General features: G+C 41.0%; 1 protein-coding gene across 1 annotated transcript in view; it reads left to right on the top strand.

The window, feature by feature from the left end:
* Positions 1-5,265, top strand: part of TM9SF2 (transmembrane 9 superfamily member 2) — a 63,105-nt gene extending 57,840 nt beyond the window's left edge. Inside the window, exons 17-18 of the mRNA XM_029938442.1 lie at positions 1,239-1,410; positions 4,574-5,265. Coding sequence (XP_029794302.1) covers positions 1,239-1,410; positions 4,574-4,641 — 240 coding nt within the window. The 3' untranslated portion in view covers positions 4,642-5,265. The remainder of the gene's footprint in view (positions 1-1,238; positions 1,411-4,573) is intronic.
* The last annotated feature ends 10,089 nt before the right edge of the window (positions 5,266-15,354 follow it).

The following is a 15,354-nucleotide window of genomic DNA, read 5'->3' as shown; positions in this document are numbered from 1 at the left end:
CACTGGCCATAGATGTGTGGATTTATTTCTGGATTCTCAATTAACTCTATTCCAGTGGTGTATATGCTGTCTTTATGCCAGCACCACACTGTTTTGATTACCATAGCTTTGTAATAAATTCTGGAATTGGGAAGGGTAAGTTCTCCAACTTTGTTCTTTTGTGAAGAATATTTTAGCTATTCAGGACCCTTTGCAATTGCATATGAATTTGAGGTCAGCTTTTCCTTTTTTGCAAAAAATCGTTGGAATTTTGATAGGAATTGCATTGAATCTGGAGATCCCTCAGAAGAGTATTGCCTTGTTAACAGTATTAAGTCTTCCAGTCCATGGACACAGGAGGTCTTTCCATTTATTTCAGTCTTTAATTTTCTTTTTTCTTTTTTTTTTTTGGCATGTTTGTGTTGTGCTTTTCAGTGTATAAGTCTTTCACGTTCTTGGTGAAATTTGTTCCTAGGTATTTTATTCTTTTTGGATGCTGTTGTAAATGGACTTTTTTTTTTAATTTCCTTTTCAGATTGTTCATCATTAGTGTATAAAACACAGCTGATTTTCATTTCTATCTTGTACCCCTGCATCTTTGCTGGATTTGTTTATTTGCTATAGTTTTTGTGTGTAGATTCCTTAAGAATTTCTAACTTATGCTGACATGCTTTTTAAATATATTTATTTCTTACATAGTCTAAGGGTTAGGAAAGACTGAAGTATTTTCTTTTAAGAGCTCTCCTGCTAAGCTATAAGCTACTTTATGTAAAAGCAAGAAGAGCTCTTTTTAAAACTTACCTTATTTAAATTATGTTCCTCATAACTGGAAATAGATTTCAACCAGGCTTTAACAGGATAATCTTCATCCTAACATAGAGTTGACCAGACTGTAAGATAAATAACACCAGTTTTGAACTAACTATGTAAGTAAGCTCTCGTACATTGCTTTTCTTTGGGAAGAGCACATTTTAAAGTGCAGGGCTAATGCCTCATTACTCATAAACCATTTAAGATTTTTCCACATGTTTTTAGCCCAACTTTAAGTAATTCCACCAAAAGTAGGGGATGCGTCTTAGCATCTTCAATGAGCAGGGAATGGGCAAAGTTCAGTAGGAGGAAAAGACTGGAAATGATAGCAAAATTAGGTTTGGGGGCTTTGTTCCGTAGCTGCATTTGCTTCATAACTTTGTCCTGCTACATGTCATCTAGTAACTGGAAGGTAAGTCTTGTTCTTTAACTTTGTCTCTTCTACCTAGGATTACCATTGGCAGTGGCGTTCATTCCTTACCAGTGGCTTTACTGCAGTTTACTTCTTAATATATGCAATACATTACTTCTTTTCAAAACTGCAAATCACAGGAACAGCAAGTACGATTCTGTACTTTGGCTATACCATGATAATGGTTTTGATCTTCTTTCTTTTTACAGGTAAGAATTAAAATTAGTTTTAGTTCATAAGTTTTTAGGCCAATTATTTTTAAATATTTTCCTTTTTTATAAATCCACAAACGCTTCTACTACTCAGCTCTCCTACATTTAGTCCTAAGTGCAGCTGAGCACTGTTTGGTCGGCCCTGCTTTGAGGTGGATGTCAGTAAACCAAAGTGAAGAAACAACCTAAAGGAAGAAGGCTAAACAGCGTCCATTGTTGTGCTCAAGTCCAGGGGTACCTGGGCCCACACCTGTCCAAAGTTTTCCCCTGTTGACCTGCTAAGTACAGTGCTTCTTAAGCTTATTTCAGAAAAAGGGTAAAAAGCTTTAGCCATCTAAGTCTAGGGATAAGTAGAAATTGAAGGGGTGAAGTCAAGATGAAATTGACAATAAATGTTACTAAGAAAAGACAACCGTAGAACACCCTTTTTTCTAGAAGTTTTAAACTACATGTTTATATCTCTACTTTAAAATATAAGTACCTAATAGGAAAGTGTATTGTACTGGTATTTATTTTATATATGTTTCCCTTATCTCTTCATCTGGATAAAAGTTTTCTGCATCTTAGAGCCCTTAGAGTAGCTGCTTGGTAAACATTTGTGCAATAACCAAATTAAAAAAAGAAAATTATGGGACCTTTCTTTTTCCAAAAAATGTGCATCTAACATTTTATCTTAGATTGTGTTGCATGCTCTGTGAGAGAAGTAAAGGATCTGAAAACTAAAAGGAATTAAAAATAAACTAGAACTGTTCTGCATTTAGTCATTTGTTAACATTTGAGAGAATTAAACAGGGTTTGAAGTTGCCCTGTTGCTGTATCAGCATGTACAGAGCTTCAGGCTCTGACACTGGTTCTGATTCCAGGTCACTGGCCAGATGCAGGGGGGTAGGCGTATGGGGGGCGCCTGCTTGTCCCAGTGCGTCGTGGTGCACAGCGAGGTCCCCAGCCATGGGTCTTCATCCGTGACCTGCAAACCAAAGTGTAGCCTCGGAAATGAGGGATTACTGCTGTGCGTATGGGTCTCTATGTCTGTAAATGCACAGAAAGAAGAATTTACCCCTTGCCTGCACACAGAAAGTAGTGATCTTAGTGAATATCTCTTGTTTTTCCAGGCACGTGTTATGATAGTTTATCTGTCATGCAGTTTATCACCTCTCTTTATTGTTCTTGATTTCTAGTGAAATATTTTATTTATTCAGAGTAAAGCAAACTTTGTAAGCTAAATTTTGTGACCATATCAAATTGAATCAACCAATTAAACTAGTAACCTTGGATGTATTTCACTTTATGGGAAAGATTCTCTGCAGGGGAATGGTGAGCCCTTTTAGTGTCTTGCGTTTTTCTAAAGTGGGGTACATCTGTATTTGCTTCCGTACTCCAAACTGACACCATTTTATTTGAGTCCATCTCTTTTACAAAACAAAAGAATTATTCTGTTACATAAGGAAAGATGCCACTTTTAGTATGCATATTACGTTTATTCCATATTTAGAACAAAATAAAATACTAAAAGTATTTTGTTAAGAACAAAATAAACTTGACTCACCTCGGGTTGCCAGTATGATGATAAATGTATTTTGTCACCTTAGAATATTTTCTCATTATTATCTTGAAGCTCTTGGTAAGCGTAAGGTTGTTTAAATACTTTTATGTTTACCATTACTTTTCTAAAACTAACCCCAGCCTCCTTACAGACTTTAATAATTATCTTTTGAATATCCAAAAGATGTGTTTTTATGTCCTCTAAAACACACAATGACTGGCACTTAGTAGGTTCACGTCTGATGTATGAGAGCAGTAATGTTGCCGCTTCCCATAATAGTGTCCCGCATACAGTCTCTTGACTTAGAAAAGTTCTTTTAATGCTTTTGTTAAAAATTTTTTTAATGCTTAGTTTTGAGAGAGAGAGAGCAAGAGCGAGTGAGCGAGCAGGGGCAGGGGGGCGGCAGAGAGAGAGGGAGACACAGAATTCCCTGAAGCAGGCTCCAGGCTCCGCACTGTCAGCACAGAGCCACACGGGGCCCAAACTCACAAACTGTGAGATCACCACCTGTGCCAAAGTCAGATGCTTAACCGACTGAGCCACCCAGGTGCCGCATAGAAAAAAGGTTGGAACTTTAAATATAAACCTTACACAAGGATATGCAGATCTCCTTCTATATTCTACATTTCCACTTACTGACTATTCTCGGGGTAATTCTGGAAAAAATCCAGTTTTTAAAAAACTGTCAGGCAGTTCACAAGTTAGTAAATATTCTATTGCAAAATAGAGTCTCTGAATTTATCTAAGCGTGGTAAAGTTAAAAATAGCACTATATTTGAAGTCAGAAAAAGTGAATTTACATTCTGATCTGCTTACCAGCCATGTGGCCATTAGACAGTTACTTAACTAAGCCTCATTTTTTCATCTGTCTGGCATTCAAATTTGTTGGAATCTAGATTGATGAAGATACTCGAAAACCAAAGCATGTATTTTTTCGTGAATCACCCATTTACTCTACCTAGGGCAGATAAAATGATCTCTGTCTTATAAGCAGTAGGCTTGGAGATTTCCGTTGACCAGAGCCAGGGTAACAGACAGGAGCTGCTCTGTCCTCTGACCCCACAGCGCCTCGCGTGTCCGCGGGTGCGGCGCTGTTGACCCAGAACATCGCCTTTCCCGCTCTGTAAACGCTTTCTGAATTTAGTTTTATTATAGTTCTTTGAAAACTGATAATTCTCAGTAACTGTACTTAGAAAATACCCCTATTTCATTATCATATGAATCTGATACTCTAAGGTATTCATATCATACCTTGAATTAATTTTCATAGCAGTTTTCCATTTTGTGATAAGAAAATATTCTGAAATAGGAAAGGGAAATTGGTATCCTATTCATCTTTTAACTTCAGGGTCTTTTTTACATGTAATTAGAAAGAGAATGTATTATAGAAAGTTTACGTAATCTTAAGGTATAAAAAGTTCTATCAGTTTCTGGTAAGAAATTTGAGGTAGTTGTGTTTCAAAAAAAATTTGTGGATCTATGGTATATTCCTGGTAAGTAATAGTTTATAGTTTTGTGGTTTTTTTAAAGGAATCAATCAGTTTAAGCCTGTGCAGTTGTGTAAATTATGAAATTTCCTTGGGAAAAGAGTTTATTTTTGTTTTTTTTCTTTTATAGGAACAATTGGCTTCTTTGCATGCTTTTGGTTTGTTACCAAAATATACAGTGTGGTGAAGGTTGACTGAAGAAGCCAGTGTGTCCAGTTAAAACAGAAATAAATTAAATTCTTCATCAACAAAGACCTGTTTTTGTGACTACCTTGAGTTTTATCAGACTATTGGCCTAGTAATCCTTCAGAAACAACATAATTCTAAATACACCTCTTCCCATACACCTGTCCCCACAAAATGTGTTTTCAACACTAAAACATTTGTATTGTGATTTGATTAAGTATATATTCAGTTGTTCTCAGTGAAGAGCAAATTTAAATATTATGTGCATTTGTAAATACAATAGCTATAAAGTTTTCAATACTTCTAATGGCAGAACAGAGGAGGCCATATTAAACAGTACTGTTGAAATGCAGGACAGTTTGTTGTAAATAGGGTTTTCTAGGCTCGGTAGGTGGAAAGAATTATTTTTCTTTGAAGGAAATAACTTTTTATCATGGTAATTTTGAAGGATGATTCATATGATGTGTTTATCAGGGGTAATGTGGCTTTTAAGAGAATCTTGTATTGGTTGTAACTGTTCATATCTTCTTTTCTGTGTTGACTTCATTATTCCCATGGTATTGGCCTTTTAAACTATGTGCCTCTGAGTCTTTCAATTTATAAATTTGTTATCTTAATAAATATTGTAAAAATGTCTGCATTGCATCATTACGTATTATATATTCAAGGAGAGTCTATAAGTAGAAATCTGTTTACCAATGGTATTTTAAAATGGTGTTTACTGGTTTTTGTTCCTGTAACATTTTCTTGGTTGATCTAAATGGAATCCCAGCCTCCTAGGCTTTGTGACAAATCTGGAATTTTCACTGTTAGGTGGTGATAGAAATTTTAGTTGTGCATATCTAGCCAGAAAAATGATGTAAGGCTGGTAGTTAATATGGGCCTCACTGCATTGTCATCAAGGATTTTATGTTTTTGACCTATTTTTCAAAATACAGTGTTTTCTTTTTTTAGTATTTATTTATACACTGGCCATGATGAGCAGATCTTCCTCTTTATGATTACATTGTCTTAGTTTGGATTTCACAGTTTTATTTCTTAGAGTTAAGAAATAACTATTTCTCTTTCATTTTCATCTTCTAATTAAAAACCTTTTATGTGGAAATAGAAGTTTGGGATGATTTCAGAAACATTAGTCTGCTTATACCTGTAAGAATATTCATCTTGTATGTTAGCGGCTCGACGCTTGCTGCTGATGAGAACAAATCAGGTGCCATTTACACGAATCTACACTAAAATGAGTAACTGTTGTTCATATGACGTTGGGCCTCTTACTCAGTTGGTTTATCTTGACGTTCCTTTTAAAAAGACGAACCTGTCTGCACTGCGGCCTGAGGGGCTCTAGGTACTATTTTTACCCTGTCACATAGAGATTTAGGAGAATTTCCTTTCAAATTTACTTTCTATATCTCTTGCAGGAGTTTTTTATGTATAATACTGTTAAAGTACAGTTGCGATAGGCTGACTAAACAAAGAAAAAAAGTTTATAAAAACCTGGATTCAGAACCAGGCTAGTTTTGTTGATCAGAGTTAAGCTTTTTTAATCTTATTTTTCCTTCAGTGAACAATTAGCTTCGTGACTAAAAACCTTACTCCTTTGATAGAATTTTTTTATAACAAATTTTTACTTTTCTTTATAGTAAGCGCATGTCACATCCAAATAACGGTGAGGCCACTGGAAAGAGCTGTCAGAGGAAAAGATTTAGGAGGCCGTAATGACGGGGAAGGAGACCGAGCTGAGAAGGGCCGGTGAGGCCGCAGCCTTTCTCTGGGGCTCCGCCTGGCACTTCCTGAGGAGGCGGCGCCGTGGCTCTAGCTCACACCCGCGACACAGGGCAGTCTCGTGATTTCTGAGTCCTTTTTCCTTTTCTTGTCACTTCAGAAGTTACCCAGTTACGCCTTTCTCTCAGTGTCCCAACTCTTGGCTAATTGGAGAATCTTTTATTTATTTTTTATGTTTTTTATTTATTTTTGAGAGACAGAGAGAGACAGTGCGAGCAGGGGAGGGTCAGAGAGAGAGGGAGACACAGAATTCGAAGACAGGTTCCAGGCTCGAAGCTGTCAGCACGGAGCCTGATGTGGGGCTCGAACCCACAAACTGCGAGATCATGACCTGAGTCGAAGCCGGACACTCAATGGACTGAGCCACCCAGGCGCCCTTGCTAATTGGAGAATCTTAAGCGATGCCACTAGTGAAAGTGGTCTTGATTAGCAATGCTATTTAACATTTGCAGTGTGGGTTCTGTGGCACACGACCAGTGCTGTGAGTGAAAGGAGCGCCTCGAAAGGGTGCCCGCCAGCGGGGTAACGGAGCGGCTGGGGAAGTAGCTGAGGATAGACCTTCCCGTGTTCATCACCACACAAGGTACGAAGCTTGTGCACAGCGCGGCCCAGAAGTTGCTATGCGGCCATACGTGGGCATCTGGTGCCTTTGTTCTATCTGATGTTTGACTTGAAAATTAACCAACACCTTAAATCTGTGCCATCAGTCCCTCATACTTGCACATAGTCTAGCTGAGACTGTGCAATGGCATGAGTCACAAAACACTTAAAATTACAAAGCATTATAGGCCTGAAAGATTTTTGTTTTAATTTTTTTATAGTTTTTATTTATTTTTGAGACAGAGACTGAGCACGAGTGGTGGAGGGGCACAGAGAGAGGGAGACACAGAATCTGAAGCAGCTCCAGGCTCTGAGCTGTCAGCACAGAGCCCGACACGGGGCTCGAACCCACGAACCTCGAGATCATGACCTGAGCCAAGGTCGGCTGCTTAATCGACTTGAGCCACCCAGGCGCCCCTGAAAGATTTTCTAAATGATTAACTTCAGAAGGCTTTCTTAAGGCCTGCTTTTGGTTTTTAATGAACAGGATAAATGACCTCTTAATGGAATTCATTCCTCACCTTTTGCCTATGGATAGGACATTATGATATTTCATTAATACGTAAATTTATGTCATTAAGAATATTTTTCCATATTTGTATTTTTCTCCTACAGCCTGAATAGTGGCCATGACATCCTCCACTTGCAGTGAAATCTACATGTAGAAAATAATGCTTTGCTTTTTCAGAAAGTTTTACTTTGAACAACCTGTTTACTTTGAGTCAAACCTGTTTCCTTCTACTGATTTATTCTCTCCTTGACTGTAATTTGAAATATAAACACTAAACATCATTGTTTCTGCAACATGTCTCTAGCTTTTGAAATTCTACTGGATTTCTTTGGCCTGTTCATTTGAACTATCTTCATTCTCACATTTTGATTATCTTTTGTTCTCTTCTATTATTTTATTATATATCTATTTATATTATTGCCCACCGATACAGTTGGCATTTTCATTAAAAATGAATTATTTTATAAAGAAGAAAACATTGGATCCTAAAAAGTCCTATTTATTATTTCCTTTGGGTATTAGCAAAAAGCAGCTCTAGGCCATATGGATGGTCTTGACCCTGATACGTATAGGTCCTGGATCATTAATTTCTCTGAAAAGAGTTAAAAATATGGTAGATTTAACTCAGATTGAGTGAAGGATTAGTTTTTTTAACTTTTTTTTAATGTTTTATTTATTTTGATACGAAGAGAGACAGAGCATGAGAGGGGGAGGGGCAGAGAGAGAAGGAAACACAGAACCAGAAGCAGGCTCCAGGCTCTGAGCTAGCTGTCAGCACAGAGCCTGACGCGGGGCTCGAACCCACAAACGTGAGATCAGACCTGAGCCGAAGTCGGAGGCTTAACCGACTGAGCCACCCAGGTGCCCCAGGATTAGTTTTTTTTTTTAATGTTTTATTTATTTTTGAGCACGAATGGGGGAGCGACAGAGAGAGGTGGGGACAGGCTTTGCAGTGGGCTGTGCTGACAGTGGCCTCAAACCCACAAACTGAGATCACGACCTGAGCCGAAGTTGGGTGCTTAACCGACTGAGCCACTAGGCGCCCTGGATTCATGTTTCCTTTAAAAGCTAGTTTTTACTGGTACTTTTTATAATCAATGATGTCTACATAGAATTCAAATCTGATTTTCTTCTTAAATGTAAGCTTAATGTTTTAGCATTATTATCAAAGACAAGAATAGGCCAGTAAGTCAGAATGAGCCAGGCTCTCTTCTCTGGCTAAGGCCACACCAGACATTAGCCAGAGAAGAGAGTTGTATTGCCGTGTGGTGACCGTTGCAGGTACAACAGCAAAACGAAGGCGGCCAGGCCAGGGCCCGCCACAGGACCGCTGCTGCCCGTGTCCTGCTCGAGCAGCGCGAGGTGGGGGGAGCTGGGGACTCCGAAGAGCCCATGCGGTGACGCTGCTGCTGAGCCGGTGTCAGTGGCCACCACCGCCAGGACTCGGACGACACCTTCCAGACTTACTCCTCTGCTCTGGATGACGTGACTTCGAAGACCTTTGCCAGCCCCTTGAGGAGAAGGATGGCAATGGGAAGCTGGCGGAGCTGCAGAAGGTGGTAGAATCTTGAGGACGTTGGGAAACCAGATGGTAAGAAGTGGGAGGGCCTGAGTGCAGTGCGTTCACTCTACGTGCAGGGGACTGTGCGCCAGTCATTACCGGCCACTAGCTGCCATAAAAATGACACCCCGCCCTATTCATATGTGTTCCTTGAGGCCCATTACGTAACTCCTGTGCAGGGCGGGGGCCCAGGAACCTGAGGTCTGACAAACACAGCGTAGGAGGCAGTGGCCAGCAGGACCAAGATTCACGCTGGCCTCCCTAAAGCCATGAGGGGGGCTTGTACCCTCATTTATGCAGTGATGCATCTTTGGGTTCCTTTAACCATTCTAGAGGCTGTCCACTCAAGTTTGTAACCTTCAGCTGTGTGAGAGAGATTCGAGTGGAGGAGGCGTGGAAGGGGCGCAGGCTTTAGAACGCCGCCCTACCATTATCGATCAGATCTCTCCCAGTATAAAGCCTTTGGCCCAAGGAATCCTTCCCATCCTCTGCACCCCTAATAATTTAACAGTGACGTTTGACAGCTCTCCTAGTATCCTCTTAAATGTTACTCAAATTATTGCTCCACTTCGCAGGCTTATCCTCCCAAATAGATCACAGACTTCTCCAGGGCAGGGGCCACCGCTCGTGTCCTCTTTGGTTCGTGCCTAGGGCGTAACAGTACCTTGCACTTATTCGGTGTGTGTTTATTGATTGAAACTAAGAATTAGGTAAGTGATGTTGATTTTAAATATTTAATTGTTTGATATAATGATGTAAAAACACTATTTTAGTATTTTGTTGATTAGCTCTCAGATTCCAGAATGTGCTATTTCAATTCCATAAAATTACGCATGTTAACGTGTATCCAGCAATGCTGTCTTGTACACTTGTTCTGTGATCACTGACAGTTGTTAAAACAAATCCGCGCTGGCAGGACTTGGCCAGCTCCTCTCTACACTGAGCTTGAACTGTTACCGCGGAAGGAGCTCAAACATGAAGCTACAAAGAGGCTAATTGAAATCAGAATGCTGGGTCACTCCTCATCCAAACAAAACAGATGGCCCTCCTTGCCACACTTCTGTCACACTTGGGGGGTGGTTGTGATTAAACGCGTTTCTAACTCCCACACAGGCTCACTGGGCTCCTTCAAGGAACTGCACGCAGCTAGTGAGACTCAGAGGGTGGAGGACAGAGCCCTTTTATTTAACAGCAGAGCTGTTTCCCTTCATTTTGAAGCTCTAAGAAAAAGCACTTTAACGAGATATCTAGTATTCTCAGTTTCAACTTAGATTCTGAATATATATTTTAATTTTCACTATTTTAATTAGATTTTTCCTCGGGAACAGGCAATCCATGCACACAGTCCACAACTGAAGCTGACTGAGGACTATCGAGAAAGTCCACATCCTCCAGTCAGAGTTCTTGCCCCGGAGGCAGTCCTGTTAGCAGTTTCCTACGGATCTTTCCAGAAATGGAAACTTCATTTTTAGTTTACCTATTCGAAACCTCTTATTTGGATCCTCATTTAGCTGACAATATTAACAGAATTTGGTTTCAAAATTGGTGTGAGGATTTTAGGAAGGTATGTGTGGAGATAGTGTTGTACTGTGCAGAGTGCGTCTGGCATGTAGTACAAAGCATCTCCGTTACTAAGTGACACCCCAGTGATATTTAATAAATAGGCGAAGAGATATAAGCGACCTTTTAAGGCCTGTTTGGTGAAAGAAATGCGGAGAGAAAGGCTCTACCCCGTAACTCGCCTGCCTGAGCCAGTGCGTGCCGACAAACACCCGTAAGAGCACTGCTGGACCCGGCTGACGGCTGCATCCTCCAATCCCACGCTCCGCCGCACAGAGATGTCGCCCCTCACTGCCAGTCTCTTCAAAACAACTTAAAAACAACCCCATCCCCAGCTCAGCTGTGCACTTGACTGTCGTGTGTGCACCTCCCTTTTGCCTCCAGAGCCCGTGCTCGCTCTGCTTTCTCTCCACGCCTCCCCTCCTGCCCCTCTTATCAAAGTACAGTTTCAGAAGGCACGAAGTGATTTATTTCTACCTTACATGTGATTTTTGGTTCTTTAGATCTGTGTCAGAATGGTTGCATCTTTAACCATACGAATAACAGTGGGATGGGCTTTGTTTCCTGGAGAAGAAAATCCAGATAAGTCAGCGGGAACAGGCACGTGGTGCAGTTCCTTCTCCGCACCGACACTGCCCCCGCCACCCCACGCTTGGTGCCCCGCTGTGGCTCACGCCACGCCTCCGAAGCAACCCGCGGGGCCGGTTTGAAAGGAACGCCCCCTTTCGTCTCCCTCAAGTGTTCTGGGGGCTTTGGCTAGAAGCTGACCATGCTCTCAACTCTGGCTCCAGGTTCTTTCCCTGCAAGTCCTACCACACATCCTGCTGCCCAGGCAGGTCCCAGGAGAGTGACACACGCCCCACCACACCAACCCCGAGGTGGTGCTGGTAAAAGGCTCCCTGAGTGCCTACGAGTTTCTCTCTTCCACTGGAAGATGTAGGCTATTTTCAAAGTTATGAAAAATCTGTAAAATCTACTTTTCTCCTTTAAAAAAATTTTTTTTTAATGTTTATTTACTTTTGAGACAGAGACAAAGAGTAAGCAGGGGAGGGGCAGAGAGAGAGGGAGACAGAATCTGAAACTGGCTCCAGACCCTGAGCTGTCAGCACACAGCCCAACCGCAGGGCTCAAACTCACTGAGAGATCATGACCTGAGTTGAAGTTGGAAGCTTAACCGACTGAGCCACCCAGGCGCCCCTCTCCTTCTGACTTACATTGACATTCAAATATTGAGTCTCTGGGTTGCTGTAGTTATGGATGGGTAAATATATGTGAAATTTGTCAGCAAGTGGCAAAAGGCTAAAAAGGAGTTAGGTAAAGATGTCATTTCATATTAAGCCACTTCTGATTCTTCCAGTGTTCTTGTTACACAAGCAATGGTTTGACATTTCTGATATTTATCCTAGTTCTGCCAGACTTCCTAGAATATTTAAGTGTTCTGTATACACATTATAAAGAGTAACATACTACTTTTTTTACTTAAAAATTTTTTTTAACTCCAGTATAGTTCACATTCTGTGTTCTATTAGCTTCAGGTGTGTGATACAGGCACTCAGCCATCTAGCCATGCTCAGTGCTCAACCCAGTAAGTGCGCTCCTAATCCCCTTCCCCGTGTCACTCATCCCCCTCTCCCCTCTCACAGTCATCAGTTGGTTCTTTATAGTAAGTGTTTTGGCGGGGGCACGCCTGGCTTTCACGGTCAGTAGAGCACATGACTCGACCTCAGGGTTGTGAGTTTGATTCCCATGTTGGGTGTAGAGATCACTTAAACGTAAAATATAAAATATTTTTTTAAAGATTTATTTAATTTTGGTTTGTCTCTTTTCTTCTTTGGTTGGTTGTTTTGTTTCTTAAATTCCATATATGAGTGAAATCATATGGTATTTGTCTTTCTCTGACTGATTTCACTTAGCATTATATGCTCTAGATCCATCTATGTTGTTGCAAATGGCAACAATTTATTCTTGTTTCAAATCTTGCAAATGGCAAGATTTCAGTTTTTTAATGGCTGATGTGGCATATGTCACATCTTTATCCATTCATCAATTGATAGACTGTTGGATTGCGTCCATATTCTGGTTATTGTGAATAATACTGTAATAAACCTAGGGGTGTAAATATCATCTTGAATTAGTGCTTTTGTTTTCTTTATGTAAATACCCAGTAGTGGAATTGCTGGATCCTATGGTATTTCTATTTTTTTAATTTTTGGAGGAAACTCCATACTGTTTTCCACAGTGGCTGCACAAGTTTGCACGAAGTTCATTTTTCTCCGCATCCTCACCAACACTTCTATCTTCTGGTTTTGAGTGTAGCCATTTTAACAGGTGTGAGGTGGTATCTATTATAGTTTTGATTTGCATTTCCCTGATGATGAGCGATGTTGAGCACCCAAGTGTTTGTTGGCCCTCTGTGTATCTTCTTTGGAGAAATATCTGTTCATGTGTTCTGTCCATTTTTAATTGGATTATTTGGCATTTTTGGTATTAATTTGCATAAATTCTTTATATATTTTGGATATTAACCCCTTATCAGATATGTCATTTGGAAATATCTGATCCCACTCAATAGGTTTTGTTTTTGTTTTGTTGAGTGCCTCTTTTGCTGTGTAGAAGCCTTTTATTTTGATGTAGTCCTCATGGTTTATTTTTGCTTTTATTTTCCCTTGCCTTAGGAGCCACGTCCACAGGAGCTTTGCTACATCTGACGTCAGAGAAATGACTGCCTGTGCTCTCTTCTAGGATTTTTATGGTTTAGGTCTCACATTTAGGTCTCTTATCCATTTTGAATTTAGTTTTCTTGATGGTGTAAGAAAGTGGTCCAGTTTCCTTCTTTTGCATGTAGCTGTCTAGTTTTCCCAGCACCATTTGTTGAAGAGATTATCTTTTTCCCTTTACATATTCTTACCTCCCTTGTTGAAGATTAATTGATCAGAGAAATGTGGGTTTATTTCTGGACTCTCTATCATGTTCCATTGATGTACGTGCCTATTTTTGTGCCAGTGCCAGACTGTTTTGATTCCTACAGCTCTGTAGTGTATCTTGAAATAGTGGATTGTGATGCCTCCAGTTTTGTTCTTCTTTTTTCAAGATTGCTTTGCTTATTTGGGATCTTTTGTGGTTCTATACAGATTTTAAGATGGTATTACTCTATATTCTTAAAAACGTACTATGACCACTATGGAAAAGAGAGGAATTGTTAGAGGATAGCAAGAAGGAACTGGTGTGGTTCATTTTGAAGGGTCAAGTCATTGCTTGGGTGGTGGGAGGCAAGCGCGAGTCCCCTGCAATCAAGGCTAGGGACAGTCATAAAAACCAGCTGGACGTTGACCAAGCAGTGTTCGTTGACTGGGGACCTGATAGTTGAAGAGCGCAGATTTACTGGTTTTCTGGTGAACAGAAAACATGAATTAAATATAGGAGAGGACACAGCAATCGGATGGTAGCTGTCGTTGAGACAGAATGGACAGGTGAAGGGAGGACGGTGAATTGGTCTCCACTATGGAGCCTGAGCTCCTGCTACCATGCCACTTACTCTTTGAATAAGGCAAGCGCCCTTTTGGCTGAATTGGAATTCAAGATGTTGCCCTTGGTTCATGCCTCTTGTTTCCATGTCCTCACTGGGCAAGGCAGAGCCAAAGCTACAGTAACCAACCTGTGAACACCCCATAAGCACTGAAGAAACAAAGAAACAGGATCCAGTGGGTGGAATGCCAAGAGATATCATGGAGGGAAGTTCCAGAACTCTCAGTCTATAGGCAAACAGCCGTCCTCAGGGAGATAAACTGTTGCATGGACTCCCTCCTGTCTTTAAATGGAATTTGACGAGTTCCTCAGTCAAGGGCAGGTTTTAGAAGCTGCTCAGGGCCTGGACGCAAGGAAGGCCTGAGTCAGGCCAAGCCACCTGGTGGCGTGTGGCTGAAGCGACATCCCAGAGAGCCTTCTCCTACCTCCAGAAGCCACAAGTCAGTGTCCTGCATGGCCCATGTAAAGGACATCCTGCTGACATGTGCACCCCACCCCCCAACTAAGGGACAAGGAATCTGTCTTGTAATTTCTTAGGTTTTCTGGTGGGTTCCGAGGTACGTGCGGGCTGGGCTTTGGTGACCAGTTACTTTCCTGAGGAAGAATGGTCTAAGTCATAGTGTCCAATTTGCATAGAAATAAAGGGCTTCCAGAGAATAATGAAAAATTCCTCTTTTCCTCCCTTTCCTGCCCTCCCTTCCCAGTCCATACCTAGCAGAAGCACCCAGAACTCCTCAACTGTTGAAGAATCAAAGTATATTTCTCTAATGGGGACCAGTGGGGACCAGGACACAGCTCTTCCTTTTTTTTTTTCTGACAGGAATAATTTATCTTCTTTCTTTTTCTTTCATTCTATCTTCTTTAAATTTAATGTTTATCTATTTTTGAGAGAGAGAGAGTGAGCTTGTGAGCGGGGGAGGGGCTCAGACAGAACATTGCCATCCCAGCAAGGACCCTTCAGGTTGCCCTGCTACAGCGACCCCTGCCTTATGCCCCTCCCACCATTTGCTCTCCGTCTCTGTAATCTTGTTATTTCGAGAATGTCATAGGGGCCCCTGAATGGCTTAGTCATTTGAGCATCCACTTCTTGATTTCAGCTCAGGTCATGGTCTTAGGATTTGTGAGTTCGAGGCCTTTCTTGGGCTCTGCACTAACAGTGCAGAGACTGCTTGAGATTCTCTCTCTA

Source organism: Suricata suricatta, chromosome 4 (assembly GCF_006229205.1).
Source record: "Suricata suricatta isolate VVHF042 chromosome 4, meerkat_22Aug2017_6uvM2_HiC, whole genome shotgun sequence".
In the NCBI taxonomy this organism is placed as follows: Eukaryota; Metazoa; Chordata; class Mammalia; order Carnivora; family Herpestidae; genus Suricata; species Suricata suricatta.
Note: the sequence above shows the minus strand (reverse complement) of the source record. Positions and strands in the feature narration are given on the sequence as shown.